The sequence below is a fragment of the Lepisma saccharinum genome, chromosome 4 (assembly GCF_977018435.1).
Source record: "Lepisma saccharinum chromosome 4, izLepSacc3.1, whole genome shotgun sequence".
Lineage (NCBI taxonomy): Eukaryota > Metazoa > Arthropoda > Insecta > Zygentoma > Lepismatidae > Lepisma > Lepisma saccharinum.
Window position 1 is genome coordinate 6910410 of NC_139232.1, and position 22280 is coordinate 6932689.

Sequence of the window (22280 nt, forward strand, 5' to 3'; positions counted from 1 at the left end):
GATCACAATATAAAATGACATTTTCATATTGAAATGATAATCCTAAATTTGATTTGAAACTGCACTTATTACATAGAATAATAATATCGCTTCCAATAGCTCATTTATGTAGTTACCAGAGTATTAACTGTATTCCTGTATAAAGGAGTCCAGTTTTGCTTCTCAAATATTTACTGCAGAATTAATCAATTTTCCGTGAATTGCATAACTCGCAGCATAATTCAAACTTCAGAGAGTGTTGCATTGGTAACTAAATTCTAAATTTCATGTTTAAGAGTTTATTTTGCATTTTGCAGTTCATTTTGCATCATTTTGTGACAAAATAGGGTATTAAAATGCACCTCACACATAACAAGATGTTATTTCACAGTTCTTGTTTTTGTCAAAAACGAAATATGCATGCATCTATCAATGCAGTTTTTTCAAGCAGAGTTGAATAATTTTAAATTACATATTTTTCTACTGAGAACATACTGCATACTGTACTTTTTATTAACTATTAGTATTAAATAAGGAGAAACTATTACTCACTTTATCTGCGAATCTGTTTATTCTTTTTCGTCCTATTAATTTCAGTGCCCACTGCCACCATCCTCATTGGAACTACATGCATGCCAAGCAACAGTACAGCAAGTTCCAATGAGGATGGTGGCCACTGCCACCATCCTCATTGGAACTTGCTGTACTGTTGCTTGGCATGCATGTAGTTCCAATGAGGATGGTGGCAGTGGCCACTGAAATTAATAGGTCGAAAAAGAGAAAACAGTTTTGCAGATAAAGTGAGTACTAGTTTCTCCATATTTATATACTACCGCGTCTCTCTTTTCCCAATTATGAATATTAGTCTTAACCTCTTTCTTCTAGGCTTATTTTCTGGAAACACACTGCTGGTGCATTCCAGGAGATGGAGGGGGTTGGGCGTGGTGTATCAAGAGTCAGACAGTATGGAATATGTTGCTATGAAATTGTAGTTTCTCTTTGCATTAGTACACCTTCATGTATTCATATTTTATTATATTTTTCAGATAAATACAGGTGGTTCCATGTGTCTGACATTTGACGTTTCTCCATCCTGTCAGTGTTTGGCTTTTGGAGATTCTGGTGGGACAATCCATTTCTTCAGTTCAAATCCTCAGGCAATGTTCAATTCATATTCTCGTGAAACTGAATTTGCCGATCCTGTAGATACGCTTCCCTCCATCAGCATACATGATGAATTGACACCCCTCTCATCAATTGCAGTTGCAGTGTGCCAAGGGACGTTGCTATCCGATTGGCCGGAACAGTTTTCCAAAAAAGCATACAGGCAAGTTCATTATAATTTTTGTAAAGTACCCAGTGCCATCATGTCAGTTATTTTGCAATAATTGATCAAGCGTAATTATAGTATAATACATATGCAATAAAGAGAGACGGAGTAAAGTAGCTGTCAGTATCTTTCAAAACTTCCAAAATCAGGCCACTAAAATATATGATATTCATTAATTATAGAGAGAATAATGAGTGAGGCAGTAGATTTTGTAATACATGACAGCATTTTGTATTATTATTCATATATTTATTAGAAAATCTTAATACTGCTGTACTAAATACTTATTTTGGTACAAATAGGACAGAATAATTATTTCTCCTTTTTTATTTGCTACAATATGCATATTGGTTATCGGTTAATTTACAGATAAATTTATCAATTTGGTACATATTTTCATTTTTAGAAATGCCTGCCATTTGTTATTTCTGTAGAATTGCATTGACCTTTAGAATTTCATTGATGTTACGAGGCTCATTCGGAAAGTAACCGCCATTATGGCATGGCACTAGTAGTAGTGGGCAGAGTGCAACTGTTGTTACGTCACGCAATCTGTGATTCAGTAAGCTTCCAGCTGTGCTAGTAAGAGCATCGTAGTGCCGTGCATGTGCTGGTTATAATGTCACAAAATGTGTGCTGCCATCTAAAATCCTGCCAAATGCGAGATACGCGGAGTGATAAGATTTCTTTGCGTAAAAATTCATGGAACGTGGTACAACAATCACTTCTGAAGTTTACTGGAACACTTTGCAGAAACTGAGAAGAGCCATCCACAAGAAATGGGGTCTGCTGACATCTGGGGTTGTGTTCGTGCATGACAACGCTCACCTCACACTGCTCGGGGAACACAAGATCTTTTGCGCCAATTCAAATGGGACGTTTTTGATCATCCCCCATATATCCCAGACTTGGCTCTTTCTGATTTTCATCTGTTCACTCACATGAAGAAGTGGCGTAGAGCACAGCACTTCGCTGACGATGAGGATTTTCAAAATGCTGTTACAGGTTGGTTGAATTCCCAGGCGGCTGAGTTTTATGCAGAAGGGATTGGTAAGTTAGTGAAACGCTATGACAAGTGCTTCAATTTACATGGCAACTATGTTGAAAAATAGAGGACAGCTGTACCTTTCAGATGTAAAGTAAAAATTTGTCTCTATGCAGGTTTTTTATTTATTTACTTTTTTATTTTTTTCCGAATGAGCCTCGTATTACTAATTACTAGAGCCACATATTTCTGGTGAACAAAAGATCAAGATTTTGGTACAACAACTAGAGATATTTTGGGATCAAATATGCCATTTCGGTGTTAAAATTATGAATAAGCTGACCCCCGTGGCAAGTGGTTGGAACATCGTGCTACAATGCGAAGGGTTTCTGGTTTGAATCTCGGCCTGGGCATGGATGTTTGTGAGCATCCATTCATCAATTTCATCATATTATTACTCATCCCAGTCTTCACAATTAACCAAAAATGTCAGGAAAGGTGAAGTAAAATAAAGCAAATCAATCAAAAAAAAGGTGAATGAAAACCCAAAATTTGATTTAGAAATTATACTTATTACACAGAATTAACATTTCATGTCTAATAACACATTTATATAGATATCAGAGTACGTAATTTTATTCCTTTGTAAAGGAATCCATTTTTGCTTCTCAAATATTTACAGCTGAATTAATCAATTTTCCGAAATTTGCATAACTCACAGGATAATTCAGAACTCGGAAGGTGCCGCATTGGCACTTTTAGCGTTTAAGAACTTATTTCACATTTTGCATAATTTCGTGTCAGTAGCATATTTGTAGGTTTGGTGCGTATTACTCACAATTCCAGAATATAAAAAAAATACGTTAAAAAATTAACGTTAAAAACTGTACTTACATATGTGAGTATGTTGTTCCTAATTTCGTTTCTTTAGAACTACGTTTCGGAGACTAATTAACCCCTTCTTCATACCACTTAGGCCTATTATACCAACCTACGAACATCCGGGGTATGGGCTAGCAAAAATGCTGGTAAAAAGAATATAGAAAATAAATGATAACACCCAATATAGCATTAGAAATGCCGTGGAAGTCAAAGAAATTATTGAAAAACTGAAAATTGATGATGAAGATGTAATAAGTAGTTTTGATGTTATTAACCTATACCCAAGTGTACCGAGAGAGAAGGCGGGGGAGTGTTTACAGAGGTGACTATTAGAAAAAGGAACAAGAAACAAAGACGACAGAATTAACTTCACTAGGGAAAACTTAATTAACGGAAAAATCAATTTTCTGGACCTTAGTATCTTGAAAGAAGGGAATAGGATTAGGACAGGAGTGCATCATAAACCCATGTCGGGGAATCTATATATTAATAAGGAATCGGCGCACCCCAGAAAAACAAAGAAAAATGTATTCCTAAACTTTTTTATGAGAGCTGGTAGACTATGCAATGGGAGAAAAGAAAAGGAAAAAGAAATTCAGTGGATAAGAAAAACAGGATTGAAAAATGGGTACACAAATAGAGAAATGGAAAGGATTGCGGGAAGAGCACAGAAAATGATAATGAAAGAAACCAAAAGAGAGGAAGGAGATCAAAAAGAGAACGGAAAAATCGAAAATGTAAATGTAAAGGTAAGTATCCCTTACCATCAAAATGTATCCGAAAAAATCGGAAAAGTAAGAAGAGATTTTGGAATCGTTTGCGGGATGAAAGCCCCAAAGAATGTGGAAAAATACTTTACAGATTATAAGAATGGAAAAACAATGAAGGAAATAACGGAAAGACAGAAAGGAGTATATCGAATAGAATGTCAATGTGGGAAGGAATATATAGGACAGACTGGTCGAAATATGGGTAAAAGATGGAGTGAACATGAAAAAGATATAAAAGAAAAAGTTCCCAAAACAGGTCTCTCAGAACACATTTTGGAAAGCGGACATAGAATTGTAAAAAAGGAAATCATTAGAAAGGAAAAGAGAAAGTTAGGAAGAAATGTGTATGAAACAGCGAATATTTGTAGAGGGGGAAAAATAATCTTAACTCAGATGAAGGAAATTTAGAAGAAGGGTGGATCAATTTCCTCAAAAATTGGGATAAAACCCGGAAGATTGAACCCAATATCGGTTTCCACGTCACTCCGGAAGTTATCCAAGCTGCTCGAAAAGATCGAGAATTTACGTTGGATTTGTGACGCGATAGTGAGGGGGAAATAAGAAAATAAAGGGGAGAGGAAAATGTTCGTGGAAGAGTGACCTTCACGTAGATTAGGAAACACAATTGAGCAGGAAAAGGCGAACCTGCAAGTTGTACATAGTAATACATACAGGTTTTTAGTCTTTTAACATTCTTAACATGGGAATAGGGTAATTGTGCAAGTTTTAGAGAACGACGAGTTTTTTAAATATGGCTAGAGGGGGGGATATAATATCTTAAATGTATCCACACCAACCCTTGTCCACTATCCTTTTATTACATTTCGACGTGGTACCATGTTAAGTACCTAGTTTTTTATACGAACCTGAAGAAGGGGACAGTTAGTCCCCGAAATGTAGTTCTACAGAAAGGAAATTAGGAACAACATACTCGCATACGTAAGTAGTTTTTAACGTTATTTTTTTAACGTCTTTTTTATATTTTTAATTTTGTGTCAAAACAAGATAGCAGATGGCAACTTGCACTTTCAAAAACATGAAAAATTAACATTACAATGTGTTATGTCACATTTCATGTTTTCGTCAAAGCGAAATATGCATGTTATATCACATCCACTTTGAATACACAATTCAGTTTGCCTCAGTGATTCGGCAAGTTACACAAGATGTTCACAAATAAATAGCCTTGTATAGTTGCCAAAATTCAAAATTGCACAAGCAAGAGTGCTATACCCTCATAAGGAATGGGAATTTTGGTTAATAAACTTTAATTCAACATCATGCAAAAATTCATACATAATACATCAAGTTACAATTCATTACCTTACAATAAATTTATTTTGTTAACTTACCATATTTGGGTTTTTTGAATTTCATTAAAAAAAATATGAAGTCTTTTAATAAATATAACTTAAATTCAACCTTTCGAATCAATATACATATTTAATTATAGTTTAGTTTGGCCAAAGAAATATACACTGTGACCATTGAATTATGACCACCCACCTAAGCCGTTCATCAAGCTAACTTTGCAGTTGGTTTTATGTATCAATCCGTGCGAGAACTGAGCTCAGAATCTTGCGTGCCAGTTTTGCCTCAACTTCCGAGCTGTTTACATCACACACACTGAGAAAATCTGCAGTATTGCCAACCGCACAACACATCAAACCCCACACATGCATAACTAACTAAAACTAACTCTCTAGCCTTCTTAAACATGAAGGTTCATGGCTGCAGCAACACAGGCCTTCCATCTGTCCCTATCTTGAGCAAGATCTATATACTCTTTTCCATCTCTACCGATTTCCTTTAGGTCCATCTCAACGTTGTCCCTCCATCTTCGTCTTGGCCTTCCTACAGGTCTCTTACCATCAGGTTTCCCAATAAGAATCCTGTAAACTCCTCTTTCCTCTCCCATTCGTGCCACATGGCCTGCCCACCTAAGTCTTCTTGATTTAATTATTCTAATAATATCTGGACATGAATACAAATTATGTAGTTCTAAATTATGTAACCTTCTCCACTCACCTGTCTCCTCATCCCTTTTAGGTCCAAAGATTTTCCTAAGGATCTTATTTTCAAATACTCTCAATTTATGTTCCTCTTTCAATGTAAGGGACCAAGTTTCACATCCATATAATACTACAGGCAAAATTACTGTTTTGTATATTTTAACTTTTAGTTTCTTAGATATTAAACGAGAAGACAAAAAAAGTTTATGAAGAGAGAAGTAACATGCATTTCCTGAATTAAGCCTACTTTTTATTTCCACTTTAATATAATTTTCATTTGTTAATATTACTCCTAAGTATTTGAATTTGGAAACTGGTTCAAACGAGTTGTTATCAATAATTAGATTTTGATTATTACCTAACACTTGGTTTCGGCCTGTAAACATATATTTAGTTTTCTCTTTGTTAACTTCCAAACCTATCTCTTTAGCACTTTTGAAAAGTATTTTAGCATTATTCTTAATTGTATTCACATCATCCCCCAGTAAGTCTACATCATCTGCATATGCTAACAACTGAGTCACACCATTTAATTTTAGTCCTTCTTTAATTTCTTTTACCTTCCTTACAGCATATTCTAAGGCAAAATTAAAGAGCAATGGAGATAATGCATCTCCTAGTTTTAACCCATCATGAATTGTAAATTTGTCAGACATATTAATACTCACACGAATTTACTTTCTGTTTCATATTTTTATCATACTAACAAGCTTCTTAGGTATTCCAAACTCTACTAATATATTATATAATTTATCTCTTTTGACTAGAGGCACATATTTTTGGTAAATAAAAAAGCAAAATTTCGGTATAAAAACGGAGTTAATTTCGGGTTCAAAAGCGGTAAATAAAATAAAATATCAGTGTTATAGCGGTGAAAAATTGGATCAAAAGTGGTATATGAAAAGACATTTTGGTTTTAAAATTGTGAATATAATCCTAAATTTGATTTAAAAACTACACTTATTCCACAGAATTTACATTTCACTTCTAATAGCACATTTATGTAGTTATCCGAGTATTAAGTTTATTTCTGCGTAAAGGAATCAATTTTTGTTTCTCCAACATTAACAGCAGAATTAATCAATTTTCAGGGAATTGCATAACTCTCAGGATAATTCAGACCTCAGAGGGTGCCGCGTCGGTGAATAAACCCTAAATTTCGTGTTTAAGAGTTAATTTCGCTTTTTGCAGTTCATTTCGCATTATTTCGTGACAAAACTTGGTCACAAAATGCATTTCACACCTTTCAAAAACATGAAAAATTAACACTACAATGTGTTTTTTTCAAATTTCGTTTTTTCGTCAATATAAACATAAACTTTTGACCGAATCATATGCTTTTTTGAAATCAATGAATAGCTGATGGACATTTTGATTATATTCCCACTTTTTTTCAAGTGTCTGTCTGATGTGAAAAATTTGATCTGTAGTTGATCTGTTACGTTTAAATCCACATTGATAATCACCTATAATTTCATTAGCATATGGGGTTAGTCTTGTTAAAAGAATGTTAGACAATATTTTATATGTTGTTGAGAGTAGAGAAATTCCATGGTAATTATTGCAGTTCATTTTATCACCTTTTTTAAACACAGGAACAATTATGGATTCTTTCCACTGTTGAGGGATTTCTTCTTTATTCCATATTAAACAAATTAATTTATGAATTTGACATATTAATGAATTTCCACCATATTTAATTAACTCAGCTGGTATTAAATCAATGCCAGGTGCTTTGTTATTCTTTAGCCTTTTAATAGCATCTTTAACTTGAGTCAAGTTAGGTTCTGGAACTAAAGGTTCTGCTGTGTGTACTTCATTTACTTCTGATTTATCTCCTCCATGGACATTTAAAAGGTCATTAAAGTAGTTCTTCCATCTATTTAGAATATCGCTTGGGTCAGCTAGAAAATCACCATCTTTATCTTTTATCAAGTTTACTTTAGGTTGCCACCCCTTTCTAAACTCATTTACACCTTTATATAGATCTCTGATATTTTTATTTTTGCTGTTTGTTTCAATTTCGTTAATTTTGCTTTTCAAGTAATCTCTTTTTTTTACTTCTAAACGTGCGGTTAACTTCTCGCTTTATTCTATTATAATTGTTTAGATTTGTATCATCAGAGTTATTTAACCACCTAAGTCTAGCCTGATCTCTTATTTCTATTAGATTATGACATTCAATATCAAACCACGGCTTACTTTTTCTTAGTTTATGGTATCCTATACTTTCTTTAGCTGCTGATTCTATTGCATTATGTATGTGCTCCCAATTCTTATTTACGTCTGTCTCATTTATATTTTCATCATCATTTAAATCCTGCAAAACATCAAATCTATTTGACAGTTTAATTTGGTAATCTTTCTTAATTCTTTCATCTGTAAACTTTCCTGTATCAAATTTTAGAACTTTTAGATTTTGTTGCTTATGATTTATCACTGAGAGTCTTTCTCTCAATTTAGCAATTACTAAATAATGGTCACTGGCACAGTCAGCACCTCTATGTGTACGAACGTCAATTATACTAGTATGTCTTCTCTTATCAATGAGAATATGATCTATCTGATTATGAGTTTTACCATCTGGAGAAGACCAGGTATATTTATGGATATCTTTATGTTTAAAAGTGGTACTTTTCACAATTAAATTCTTTGAGGTTGCAAAAGTAATCAATCTTATACCATTATCATTACTTAATTCATGAAGACTTTCTTTACCAATCGACCACACACATGCATGTCAAGCAGAATGCATTTTTGCTTTTTTTTTGTCTCCTGAACCATACAATTTTTAAAGTACTTTGTGTGCATAGATTATGTAATATATGTGTCATTACTTAATATAAATCGCGAAATATCATCGAAATATGAGGTTATGTGTGTATATTTTGAGCACACAAAAAAATAAAAAAATCAAAGGTAAAAGTAAACTACAGGCCCCTCTTGAATTTAATGACGAGTTATTGTTTTTGGTTTAGAAAGAAATAAATTTATGAAAATCTTGGTTCGCAATACATATGTTACTATAAGATACATGCCCTTCAATTGTATACTACCAAAAAAGTATGATTTGTTATTGGTGATACTCTGTTTGGTTTCAATTTATTAATCACTTCACTAAACCAGGATTCAAATCTTGGTGTGTTCATTTCTTGGTGATAATCACCCTTCCCTTTCTTTGCATGGAGCAGTAAACTTGCACCTTCAACAAAACCTTCATTGCCGTCAGTGGGTGAAACAATAAGCCCCCCCCCCCTCCTCCTCCCCATTTCTCATCGGTTGCTTCAGCCCTGGTGTGGTTTTGCAGGGTGGTATCCTCCCACGCTTGACACATGTCTCGTCCAAATAGTTAACGTTTCTTTTCACGTTGATATATTTTAATACCGCGGAGATTCTTTTGTCATCAAACAACAAACAATGGTTTCCTACTCCTAAACTCAACGGGTCTCCCTTGTCGCACAACACATTTGCTACCTTGTGTTCTGACATCAGACGAGAAATGCCTACATTGTTAGGTTAGGTCTGTTAGGTTTGGTTCTATTAGCATAAATACACGGAAAAATTATTATTTAGGCTAAGAGAACTAAACCTATCTAGCCTAACGTAACAACGTATGCATCTAGCCTAAAATTAAAAAGCTTTCTCCCGTGACGTCAGAACCCAAGGTTGCTAAATTATGGTGCAATAAGAGACCCAAACTTAACCTCAAAGTATTCAACACCCGAGACACAGTTTGTGCGCACATTGATGGCAAATCACCTCATGCCCTGTTTTATGTTGGTTTTGCTTCGGTAAGGAGGAGTATGCATTTAAATAACTTGTTTGACTTTGAAGAGTTTTTCCCTTTGGATGATACCCAAAATAACACTCAGGCAAAATCGGGCACTAAACAGGAGACCTCGATTCACCCATTCTTGCCACTGTATAGCACGATTAGCAGTGAATTGCGAGAAAAATTAGGGTTAAAATAGTGGGATGTGCAACATTGGTATCACCAATTCCACATGCTTTGCAACGTATTCAGTCTCACTATAATGGTAGTGGATCACATACCATTATAAAAAATTAAAAAATAATAAATTATATAGATTTTCACTATCTAAGCTAATATTATTCTTCAAGAAAAGTTAAATATAAATTTTAAAACTTCCTAAAATACTTTTGACTAGGAGTACACTACTGTACTTTAGGTGATTTGAACGACTTCATTGTGTTGAGATGTAATAGGTTTTGAGTGCTTATGTGATTACACACTCGTGCTACATGTGATTATAAATCGAATTGTATCTGAAATAAGTTGTTTTCATCTCAAAATTACAGTAAAATTCACAATTCATGAAATGGTAATCCTATGGATGTAAAAATAATCATTATTGCCAACTCTTATAGAGAGAAAAATTTATCTCGCAAGGGAAAATCTCTTATTCCCACAAAAGATGAGAAACTTTTGATTAACATTATAAACCTGAAAGAAATAACAACACTCAATGGTATATCATATAACGCAATTTATTGTGCAAGCTATATTATACAAGGAAATTCAAGTCATAAACATGTACAAAATAATATTCTCACATGTAAATTTTTTATGATTTGGTATTCTGAAAATTGGTGATAAGTGAGAGAGTTAGAAACTCCTCATCTGGAAGATCAAAAATTGACGTATGGTGCAGATCAAATCTGTATGCATCTTGTTTAAAACGAGATATTTGTGTTTAACAATATGTCACATTAAATCTGTTGGACAAATGATGACATATTATCTGCATTAGTAAGTCTGGGAATACATAATTGCAAAATTAATAATGCATTTCGTCATGAGGACATAATATGAATATTTATTGCGAGTGAAAAATAATACTCTGATAAGTATGTTTTAATTGACAATTTTTAATATGTTTATTCCTTCAAATGATTGAAAGGATTCATCATTAAGATTTATTTATTGCAACAAGTGAACTTTGTATAAGTAAAGAAGCAATTAAATTGTAATATTACTTAAAGTAATACTTCTTGAACTTGTGATGGATGAAAGCATGATTTTAACATTGTGCAGTGAGATTTAGCCAACAAAATTGTTCTTTCTGGCATTGAAAATTGTATAATCTCTTTGACTTAACAATATGTAAATATTTTGTTAATGTGATTAGTATTTTGGTGTAGTATTATTCCAAACAATAATTTTTTCTTGTTGAAAAGAATGTTACACCGTTTGACTGGATTTTAATAATTTTTATACAGATCGTCTCCAAAACAGATTTTAAATATGTAATTTTTCTATGAATGACATCTCAGAAAGGAGTAGACATAGTGCTGCAGTTTTACCTAACTACTTTTTTCGAAAGTAGCAACCAGATATGTTTTGCTTTATATTTGGGTTTGGTAAAGCTGTTTACCTCTGCTTTACTGAAGGTTAAAGTAGTGTTGACTTGACTCAATATGTCTGCAGTCAGGTCATATACATAAGATTATGTCAACTTAAGTTCATATGTCGATGCTAAGTGTGATATATTGCTCGACTCACTCTTGAGCTTCAGTGCTCCTTCAGCGCAACCGACTGCCCAGTTGACGAATCTGCGGATCCAAGTTTGTCTGCTCGATGATTGCAACCGATAAAGTCCATACCTGCTAATGGGTGTATAATTTTGTCTGTATATGACAAATTAAATAACTATTTTGTTGCAAGTATGCAGTTGTGTCGGAATAGAACCCATCTCAGCGGGACTATATTCTGCGTTCACGTTTGGATCTACATATGCAAAAACCTGCTGCAAAGTTGAGTTGATGCGCAGCTTAGTAGTGTGTTGGATCACCTTTGTGTTTATGCCAACATATATCCTATGTTGAATGGATTCCACAAGATATCTGGAGGAGTCCACAGGTATTGATAACCATGCTGAGTCCAATGCAGCCTTCACTGCTGGGATTGGCATGATTGGTGCCTCCTGTCTCCTAATATGTCGCTCCATATAATCCCAGATATGCTCTATCGGATTTAAATCAGGCAAATTTGGAGGCTATACCATATGTTGGAAGTCAGATGAGTGTTCCTCGAATCAATCCTGTACCACAAGAGCCCAATGACATGTTGCATTATTATCCTGGAAGATACGAGAACTATCAGGGAAAAAAAGCAACATAGTGGGTTGTGCTGTGTCTGCTAGAAGACGGTGATAAGACTGACCAGTGCAGCGGTGCTGTACATGTTCCATGGGTCCAAATTCTTGCCATGTGAACATTCCCCACACCATACAGTCATCGCCACTAGCCTGCACCCTTGACTTTGTGCAAGATGGAAGAACACTACCATGTTGTTTACGCTAAACTCTCACATGACTTACTTTCTGGTCGGCGCTACCTCTGGACTACCTCTCTCCATTCATCTCGATCCTCTGCTTTTCTTCTCCATCCTTTAACTCCTAATCTTCTTAGGTCCTCTTCCACGTCCACTATCCATCTTTTCCTGGGTCTACCTCTTCTCCTTCTCCCTTCCGGTTTTCCATTGAATATTTTCTTGACAACCCATGCTTCTTCCATCCTCTGAACATGCCCAGCCCATCATATTCTACCCTGTTTGATCTACACTACAATATCTGGCTGGTTAAACAATTCCTGTACTTCCATATTTGTTCTCATTCTCCATCCCTCTTTATCTATTACCGCTCCAAATATCCTTCTCAGTATTTTCCTTTCCCACCTTAACAACCAATCTTCCTCTCTTACCGACATCACCCAACTTTCTGAACCATACATTACTATGGGTCTTAATATTGTTGTATATATTTTAATTTTTGTGTTCCTACTAACATTCTTAGATTTAAACAAATTTTGCAAAGAAAAATAGCATCGATTTCCACTTGTTATCCTTTCCTGTATTTCTGTAGCTGTCTTGTTATCTGCTGTTATTATTGAGCCCAAATATTTAAAGGCTTCCACCCTTTCATATTCTTTTCCATTTATTCTTATGTAAGGTTCTCATCTGCCTCTTTCTGGATTTCCATCTTCATATATTTGGTTTTATTTGTGTTCACTTCCAGTCCTAGTTCTTGAGCTTTCTCCTCTAATACTTGATAACCCTCTTCCATAGCTTGCTTATTCCTTGCTATTAAAGCTACATCATCTGCATATGCTACTATTTGTGTTAGTCTGTTTAATATTGTTCCTCCAGGGTTGATTGGTAGTTGTCGGATTACTTTTTCCAATGCTAAATTAAATAGTATTGTAGAAAGTAAATCTCCTTGTCTCAGTCCTTTCTCTACTTTAAACATGTTTGTCATTTCCTGTTCAAATCTGACTTTACATTCTGTTGTTTTCATTGTCATTTTTTGTCAGTCTTATCAATTTCCTTGGGATTCCAAACTCTTCCATTATACTGTAGATCTTATTTCTTTCCAGGCTATCGTATGCTTGTTTAAAATCGACATATAGTTGGTGAAGTTCTTTGTTATACTCATAGAACTTCTCCAGCACTTGGCGCAGTAAAAATATCTGGTCCATCGTGGAGCATTTTTTTCTAAATCCTGCTTGGTAATCTCCCATGATTCTTTCCATCCAATCTTCCAATCGTGTTGCTAAAATTTTACCAAATAATTTATAAGTTCCATCCAGTAGTGTTATTCCACGGTAGTTTTCATACTTAGCTTTATCCCCTTTCTTATGTATCGGGCATATTATTCCTATTGTCCAGTCTCTGGGCATTTCTTCTTTTATCCAAACTTCTTCTATCACTTCATATATGGCCTTCTTCACTCCCTTTCCACCATATTTCAACAGCTCCGATTCTATGCCATCTTCTCCTGGCTTTATTATTCTTTAGAGACTTTATTGCATCTTTTACTTCCTTTAAAGTTGGTATTATCTCTCCCTCCTCTTCCTCACTTATTTCTTCCTCTTCATCACTTTTCCCCTCTTCTTTATTCTCCTCATTGGTTCCGTTAAGTAATTCACAGAAATACTCCTGGCATCTTTCCATCATCTTTCTTTTGTCTCCAATGAGGTTTCCTTCTTTATCCTTGTAGAAAACTGCTCTGGGTTGGTATCCTTTCTTCAGATCTCTTGTTCTCTCATAAAACTTTCGTATTCCATTTCTATCTTTCATTTCATCTAACTCTTCTATTTTATTTCTCTCAAACTGTCTTTTCTTGGTTCTACATGTCTTATCTGCTTGTGTCCTCTTTTCTCTATATTCTTCCACTACTTGTCTTGTTCTCCGTTGAAGCATCCTTTTTCTGGCATAGTTTCTCTCCTGTATTAATATTGACCATTCTTCATCAAACCACTGTTCTCTCTTCTTGTTTTGTTTCTTTCCCAATGTATCCTCTGCTACATTACCTATTACTGTTTTTAGTATTTCCCACTTACATTCTAGTTCTCCTTTCTCCCATATATCCTTTTTTGTTTCTAGTGCCTCCATGAGTTTTTCTGGGTATTCCTCTCTTACTCTGGGATTCCTGAGTGCCTCTACATTATGTTTCATGTTCTTACTTTCCTTTTTTGATCTTTTCACATCTATTTCTGTCTATACTTGATTCTCACTAGATGGTGGTCTGTGTCTCCATCAGCACCTCTACAACTACTGATCTCCATAATATCTGTGGCATGTCTCCTGTGGTATTATAACATGATCTATTTGGTTTTTCGTGCGGCCGTCTGGAGACACCCAGGAATCCTTTTTTATGTCTTTTCGTGGAAGCCAAGTACTTTTAATTACCATTTCCTTACTGCTTGCAAAGTCTATCAATCTCATTCCGTTATCATTGCTTACTTCATGCAGGCTTTCTTTGCCAATTATGCTTCTGTACATCTCTTCTCTTCCTATTTTGGCGTTTAAGTCCCCTAGTATGATTTTTACATCGTGTCTTTGTACATGATTTATTTCTTCTTCTAATTTTGAGTAAAAAGCATCTTTCTCCTCCTCCTCTGCTTCTTCTGTGGGGGCGTACACACAAAACATTGTGATATTGAAGAATTTTGCTCTAACTCTGACTGAGCACATCCTATCATTAATTGCTGTAAAGTTTATAATACTTGGTTTGATAGACTTTTGGATTAGGAAACCTGTACCATTATTACCAGTTTCTTCTCCATTATACATCAGTATATGTTTTCCAGACGTTATCATTCCTTGTCCTTTCCAGCGTGTTTCTTGTAATGCTAACACTTTCACTCCATACTTTTCTATTTCTTCTCTAATTTCTGTCAGCTTTCCTGGTCTCTTCAATGTTCTTACATTCCAGGTTGCGAGCATTATATCGGTTTTCCTTCTCATTAGCCTTTTCTTTCGCCGGGTCGTCAACAAATTATCCGATCTCCTCCGAGGCAATCTTGTGGTATCCGTAACAAGTTCTTTTGACGGGACAGGGGAGTTAACCCTAAGCCCAACCCCCAACCTGGAGGACCAGGATTTATTTAAGGTTTACTCCCCTAGGTAGGTTGGTGTTGCTTTGCCTTCGGAGCCCTTCCTACCCCTTGGTTTTCTGTCAGGGTATCCTTCCCTTAGCCTTTGGGGATCCCTCCCCTCCCCTCCCTGCAAGGCAGCAGGGGCTGTGCTTATTTAATGGCGGCACGTCTTCGCCATGTCACAGTGCTGTCTTTGGGCATTTCTGGGTTTTAATGGGTGTGATCCTGCTACAGATCACTCTCTCCAGACCCTGATAGCACTGCCGCCTCGATCCGGGACTGCTTATTTGGCTATGCCTTATTCGCAGCTAACCATCATATCTGATGGCCATTCGCTATCCGCCCCCTGTGACCTGCCCAGTAGCTGAGGCCCACCCTGGGAACTCTCACATGACCATCCACGAAATGCACTAAAAACCAAGACTCGTCAAACCAACACACCTTCTCCTGGTCTTCCACACTCCAATTTGCAAGTTATTTGCACCACATGCATAGTTGTGATGAGGGGGTCGTCTGCTGGTGTACCCCATATATGACAGTGTGGGATGAATGGTTCAGATAGATAGTCCCTGGTTTATTTTTGTTGTATTCGGATGTCAGTTGTTGCACTGTGGCATGTCTGTTGGGTTGCATTAGTCGTTGTATCCTCAGCTCCCCTTTGACATCAACCTTCCGCTGCCCCGTACAGTTCTGCCAGTGGGACATCATTTGACTCTGTTCACGTCACTCTTGGAACACTTTCACTATCACCGATCTTGAACACCCCACCATAGCATCGGTTTGTGAAATGGATGCACCGACTCTTCTGGCCCCAATGGTGTTACTTTTGGCAAAATCTGTCAGGTCCTTCCTCTCCCCATTTCGAACCACACTACATACTGAACTCACAACACTGTATCTCTGCACCACACATTATCTAGCAGCACCCTCTGGCAAACATGTTGTCAACATATTACTTTCATTGCGCACGGCGGTGTTCATAATTCAATGGCTACTCTGTGTATAACAGCTTTCAACACATAATAAAGGGTGTCATTTTAATGGCACCCACGGACCAGAGATTCGTATAGAGGACATCAAAACAAACAACTTTTCTCAGTAAAATTTTTCCTCGTTGGTGCGTCGATTCGACGCTACAGCCGTTCAAAAAAGACTGTTTTGCCACCTGGATGCTGGCAACCCAACACAACATTTCATCGTATCTGTGACGTCATTTCCTGCGGCGAAACACCGCATGGCAGGGTTGCAAGGAACACACAACTTTTGTGAAAAGTTACAAAGTACCTACCAGATTTTTAGCTGTAAAACGAAGCGAGAAATGCGTCCAGTGGACCGAACATCATAGCCTACCAGCCAGAAGATCAGCAGTCATCTCAGGGGAAGGGGGAAGTGAACCAACGATATGAGAAATGGTATAAAACTTATTCAAAATGAAGTGTCAATATCAGATTTTGTCTCAGCCTACATGTCAAATATCAACAACAATAAATTTTATTGGACTTGCAGCTTACATGTGGCTGTTTACGCCCAGCTACATGTCAAATATTTGCAAATCTCGTTGCAAGTTTGATATCTACAGGTTAGTGTCCAGATGCCTTGTGGTACTTTTGTGCTGATAACGGAAGTATCTGAGGTTCACGTTGTTACATTACGGCTAAAACACGTACAACCACAGTAACAATCTAATGATGGATCACTAGCGAATATACTGCCCTGTTCACAGTTGCAAACTATTACATGTGTGTCCTGTGCATAGATAAACACGGACATCGGAGAGCTTGTCTTACTACTACTTATATCCCTGTATTTCCAACCATTTGTGTCACTTGCCTCATAATGCCCTGAATATACATTATATTATGTGTTGCTTACCTTCAGAATTTTGAGTTCTTTCATTTCTATTTTGTCATCTGTTCAGTGTGTCGCAGACAACTAGTATCAGAAGGACGAAGTGGATAGACTAAATTGTATATACGAACTTGGTAACTAGATTTGCAATATTTGACATGCAAGCTGAGATAAAATTCGATATGACCACTTCCACTTCAATTCTATTTTCTTTCTACAATTTTTCGTATCGTTTGCTTACTTCCTGTTAGGTTAAAGGACATGTTTTCTCGTTTTGTCTGTTAGGTTAAAGGACGTGTTTTCTCGTTTTGTTTTACAGTACATAATGTGGCTTTTTGTAGCTGTCATTTTTCACAGAATATGTGTTCCTGGCAAACCTGGAATGCATCGCCTCTTGACGGGATATGACGTCAATATTATCAAATGTTATGACGTCACATGCAATCAAATGTTACGTGTGGTTGCCAGCATTCAGGCGGCAAAACAGGCTTTTTTTGAACGACTGTAGCACCAAAATGATTCACCAACGAGAAATATGTTACTGAGAAAAGTTGCTTGTTTTGATGTCCTCTATATGTTTCTGTGGTCTGTGGGTGCCATTAAAATGACACCCTGTATATTGTCACGAGCTGGCATTAAATGGTAAATCAGCAAATACCAGCCAACTACCCGGTGACGAGAGGTTGCCGGGACAGTCAGAAGTTAGTGGCCGAGAGAGTCGGAAGCAAGTAACCTTAGTGTTTGCACCGTGAAGTGGGCGTGCACGGAGGTTTGGGCCGTGCCCAACTAGATGCCCTCTGCGGCTCAGCACCGCGGGAACATCAACAGGTACAATGATAACTGGTCAGTGTTTAATTACTTTTTGATCCGGGTCCGGCATGAACTTCCCCCTCGCTAGGTGAATCCTAAATAAATATTGGTAAGGGGCAAGAACCCTCCTCACTTAGAAATACAACCTCTCGCAGCCAATCAGTTTAAGCTGGCCGTAAACATAACAGTATACATGTTTTGATCAAAGTATATATATAGTTAAATATATATATATAATGCGATGTTTTATTAAAATGATTCTCATTCCATGTTTGCTTGCAGTATCCGAATTATGTTTTCACAGACTTTGCTGCAAGTTCTAGCACTTCTGATCAACAGAAGACAAGTTTGGTTATGGGAAACAAAGATCTATGCGTCAATCATGTCACTTTTGTCCTGAGAGATTATCTTATATTTGCGTTATCACTTATTTGTTTCTAAACTGTCAAATTTAACCAATTTTTACTCAAAAGAAGTAGTAAAAAGTACTTATATGCTTGATTTGCACTGTTTTTCCACCCGCAATTGGCTTGATCAAATAAATTCATGTTCAACCAATATTTGGACTTACTTATAGCCAAATTTACTGCCCAAATACATTTCGTGTATCTTTATAAAACTTTCAGATACAGGACTGACTAATACAAGCCTTTGAACCAAAATTAAGACTGTTTTTGGCTATCCGAAAGTATTATGTCTTGCACTCCTTCCATTTCTTACCACAGCTGTTTTTCAGTGTTGCCAAACCTATAGCTAATTCACTATTGGCACGGGCTAACAACTTCGAAAACATATACATATGTGAAATCTATTTAAATACACTGTAAAATCGGCATTTTTAATATAAAACATTATTTGTACTATATAAAGATACTTTGATACAAAATCATAAGTTTTAAATTATTTTTCATCTTTAAAATGTTAGTTAAGATTTGCAGCTACGGAGGGAAAAAAGTTTTTTCCCATAAAGAAGGATGTCTACAAGGAATTACCTAATTTAAGAGTAGGATTAACTTAGAACTTAACGTGTTTTTCATACATTTTGTTGAATTTATCACTGAATTAAGATCAAAACATGCCCTTTTCAGTGAATACTGAATGCAAATCATCAAGAATATCACCTCATAGCATAATTATCCTGCAAAACTTGATAAAGTCCTGCCTTTTCGATGTTTCTAGGTTTGTTGTCTTGTGATTGTAAGCACTTTATGTTGCTACTGTAAGCATAAATTAATGTAAACTGCAAAGCAGTGCTGCAGTTTTCAGGAAAACATATTCTATTAAATAATTGTTTAAAGAAAAATTATAAGTTTGAGTTTCACTGCTTTGGAATGCTATATTTTTAGTGAATAAATTATTTCAGTATAAATTGTATTTTTCTAATTTGATCAGATTATAATGGTCCATTACTATGTACATTATACTATGTATAATGTCCCTACTAATTACAAGTTTTATTACATTATACATAGTATAATGTCCCTACTAATTACAAGTTTTTATGTACTAAAGCCTTTATTTGTGTACCTAACAGGCGAACTCCACCAATTGACCCAGAAATACTGAGGACAATGAAGATGGTTGGCACAATAGGGTATGCTCCGAATCCAGGAACTTGTCGAAGAAATCAAGCAAGTTGTTTTTAATTCATTATTTTGAATAGTTATGTTGTACTTACTTCATATTCACAGACATAATAATGATAACTATTAATGATGGTATTTTTTTCAAAATGAAATTTGGATGTTTCTCTGCATGGAAGAGTTGATTGGATATCAGTGCATACAGGATCTCTTCTCGATTAGACATTACGTTATTGAAATTATTTTCAAACATTTAAAGTTGGAATGAATGTTAAGATATTTTCTGTTAGATTGAAGAAAGGGTAGAAATGTAATTTAACAATGTCCCTAGCTTTTAGTTAATTTGTTATTCTCTATCCTTATTTATTATATTTATTATTATGTATTAATGTGTAATAGAATGGTAATATAATTAGTGATAAAATAATATTAATGCTGAGTTGATACCAATACTAATATGAACTTTGGATCATTAAAAGGGGTTTTCAGAATATTTATAATTGTTAATATTTAAATACTGAAATTAAGTACTCACTTATCCATGAAACTGACTTAATAAAATTCAGTTTCATAGCAAAAAATTTGTTGCTTCTTCTTTCTTCCTCCGAAACTTGAATTAAAACTTAAGTATTCTGGTAACACTGTTAAGCCTTGTTTCCATGTTAATAAAACATTAAAATGCTGACCAAGGCAAAATTTAATGTATAAAAAATATACACTAAAAATGTAACGTTTTCCACCCTCTAAGAGGGTCTTCTTCAGACAAATTTATTGTGAAACTTTGTCTGAAGAAGACCTTGTTTTTAGTGTATATTTTTTATACATTAAATTTTGCCTTGGTCAGCATTTTAATGTTTTATTAAGTATTCTGTTTTAATTATAACCAAATTATTAATTTTGCATAATTTCCAGTATAGTTAGACTCAGCGAAAGTGTTTTGTGGCCTTTTTATGGACCCGGCCAGAAAATCAGTCTCTCGAAATGAATCGTCAGGTATCAGTGATAGAATCTGAACCGAATCTACTGATATCATCTGTTACCATTACATTGACATCAGTATCAACTCAGCCCTAAATATTATATATCATTTTTATTAATTATGCATAATACACAGATATATCTTGCTCAGTTTATGTCCATGTTGAAATGTAAGAATGCAGATTATTAAGATTGCCTTTGCATTTTCAGATATTTTTTTTTAAAAAAAATGCTTTTATTCAGTTTCCAGCATCAGTAGTTACATTTTTTTCTAATTTTAAGCAACATACAACACAGAAAGTTCAAACAACCATTGAGTTTTAGGAGACATGTTTGTTTTTAAGAACTAATTATTCCATAATTTCTAATTTGTAAACTATGATGTAGATTACACACAGTAGCAAATCAGAGGATATAAATTGACTCATGCTGCAGCAGATTGTTGCTACTGATGTTCGTGTTCTTATGTTTGAGTGGGTAAAACTAAGATATGGTTCCTAACTTTTGCATGTGTCTAAAATATTTATTAGTGTTATAATTGAAGGCATCAATTATAATAATGGTAATACAACCTTATAGTTACGTTTGTAAGGTGATAACAGATTGAGCCCTGATTGGTGAACTTTACACTATATATATTTTTCAATGTTCACTGCATAAGGGCTAATGGTTAGGTTTAATAAATGCCCATGTTAATCTGCTATGTCATGCCACTTCATCCCATGCTGCTCTGAAGTATTCTAGCTCGTTCCCAACTAACAAGGTTATTTAAATTATTCATACTTGCATGTAGTTGTTACATAACTTTCAGGTGGTGTCAGTATAATTAACAAATGCCAAATGCATGAATTTCATTGATAATTGAATTGTTTCTTGTATTATAGTAATTAATATATGTTTGGTAATATTTGATGCATATTTATGAATAGATTATAAGACAAAGAAGTGTGCATATCTTGATTTCAGTTCCATAAGGAAGGAATCTTTTGTTTTGTTATGAATTGAGTGATAGATTAGTTTGTAATATCATGTTGAGTTCATAAATGTCAATAGAAGAAGAATTAACAAGTGAGACCAACTGAAAGACTGAATAGTAATCTCAAGAGACTGGCTACAAGTCTGATTTTTTATTGTGCTGTTGTTGGTTTTCAAAGTTTAAATAAAGTTAGCATTGTAAAAATATATGACTGTTTTTAGTTGAAAGTAAATTGCAGACCATAACCTTGTCAAAAAATGTGTACAAACTATATCATATAGTAACTCAGATATACAAATTAGTAGGTTTACTTTATGGATTAAGTAAGGGGTGCCGAATCCAAAATGACAGTCAAAATTCTTCAAGGTAAATCGACATTTCTGTTAGTTATGTATGATATTATGTCTTATGCAAGAAAAGGCAATGGACATCTTTGTTTACACTCACTGCCTCTTCCTGTGCCACTTGTATGAAACCTGGTGACACCATCTGCAAGGTCCCGCAGATATCTGCTAATACAGAAGCATTCCATCTTCCTATGTATGAATGTCCTGGTGAAACCCATCCTGTATTCATTGCTCAGAGCCCCAGTCTTCAGGGAAGAAAGTAAGATATGAGTTCATGTAAAGCATTTCCAGTGGCATGTTTGAACTGATTTCCTCATGAGAGTATATAAGTTCTTTCACAAGTCCCTCATAATTGTCTGACCTCTTGTTTCCAAAGAATAA

The 22280-nt window shown here is 35.3% G+C and overlaps 1 protein-coding gene across 1 annotated transcript in view; it reads left to right on the forward strand.

The window, feature by feature from the left end:
* The window catches only part of PAN2 (PAN2-PAN3 deadenylation complex catalytic subunit PAN2), a 79112-nt gene that overhangs the window by 50694 nt on the left and 6138 nt on the right, over positions 1 to 22280 (forward strand). The window contains exons 8-9 of the mRNA XM_083121310.1: positions 1026 to 1306; positions 19550 to 19646. Of these exons, the coding sequence (XP_082977436.1) occupies positions 1026 to 1306; positions 19550 to 19646 (378 nt within the window). The remainder of the gene's footprint in view (positions 1 to 1025; positions 1307 to 19549; positions 19647 to 22280) is intronic.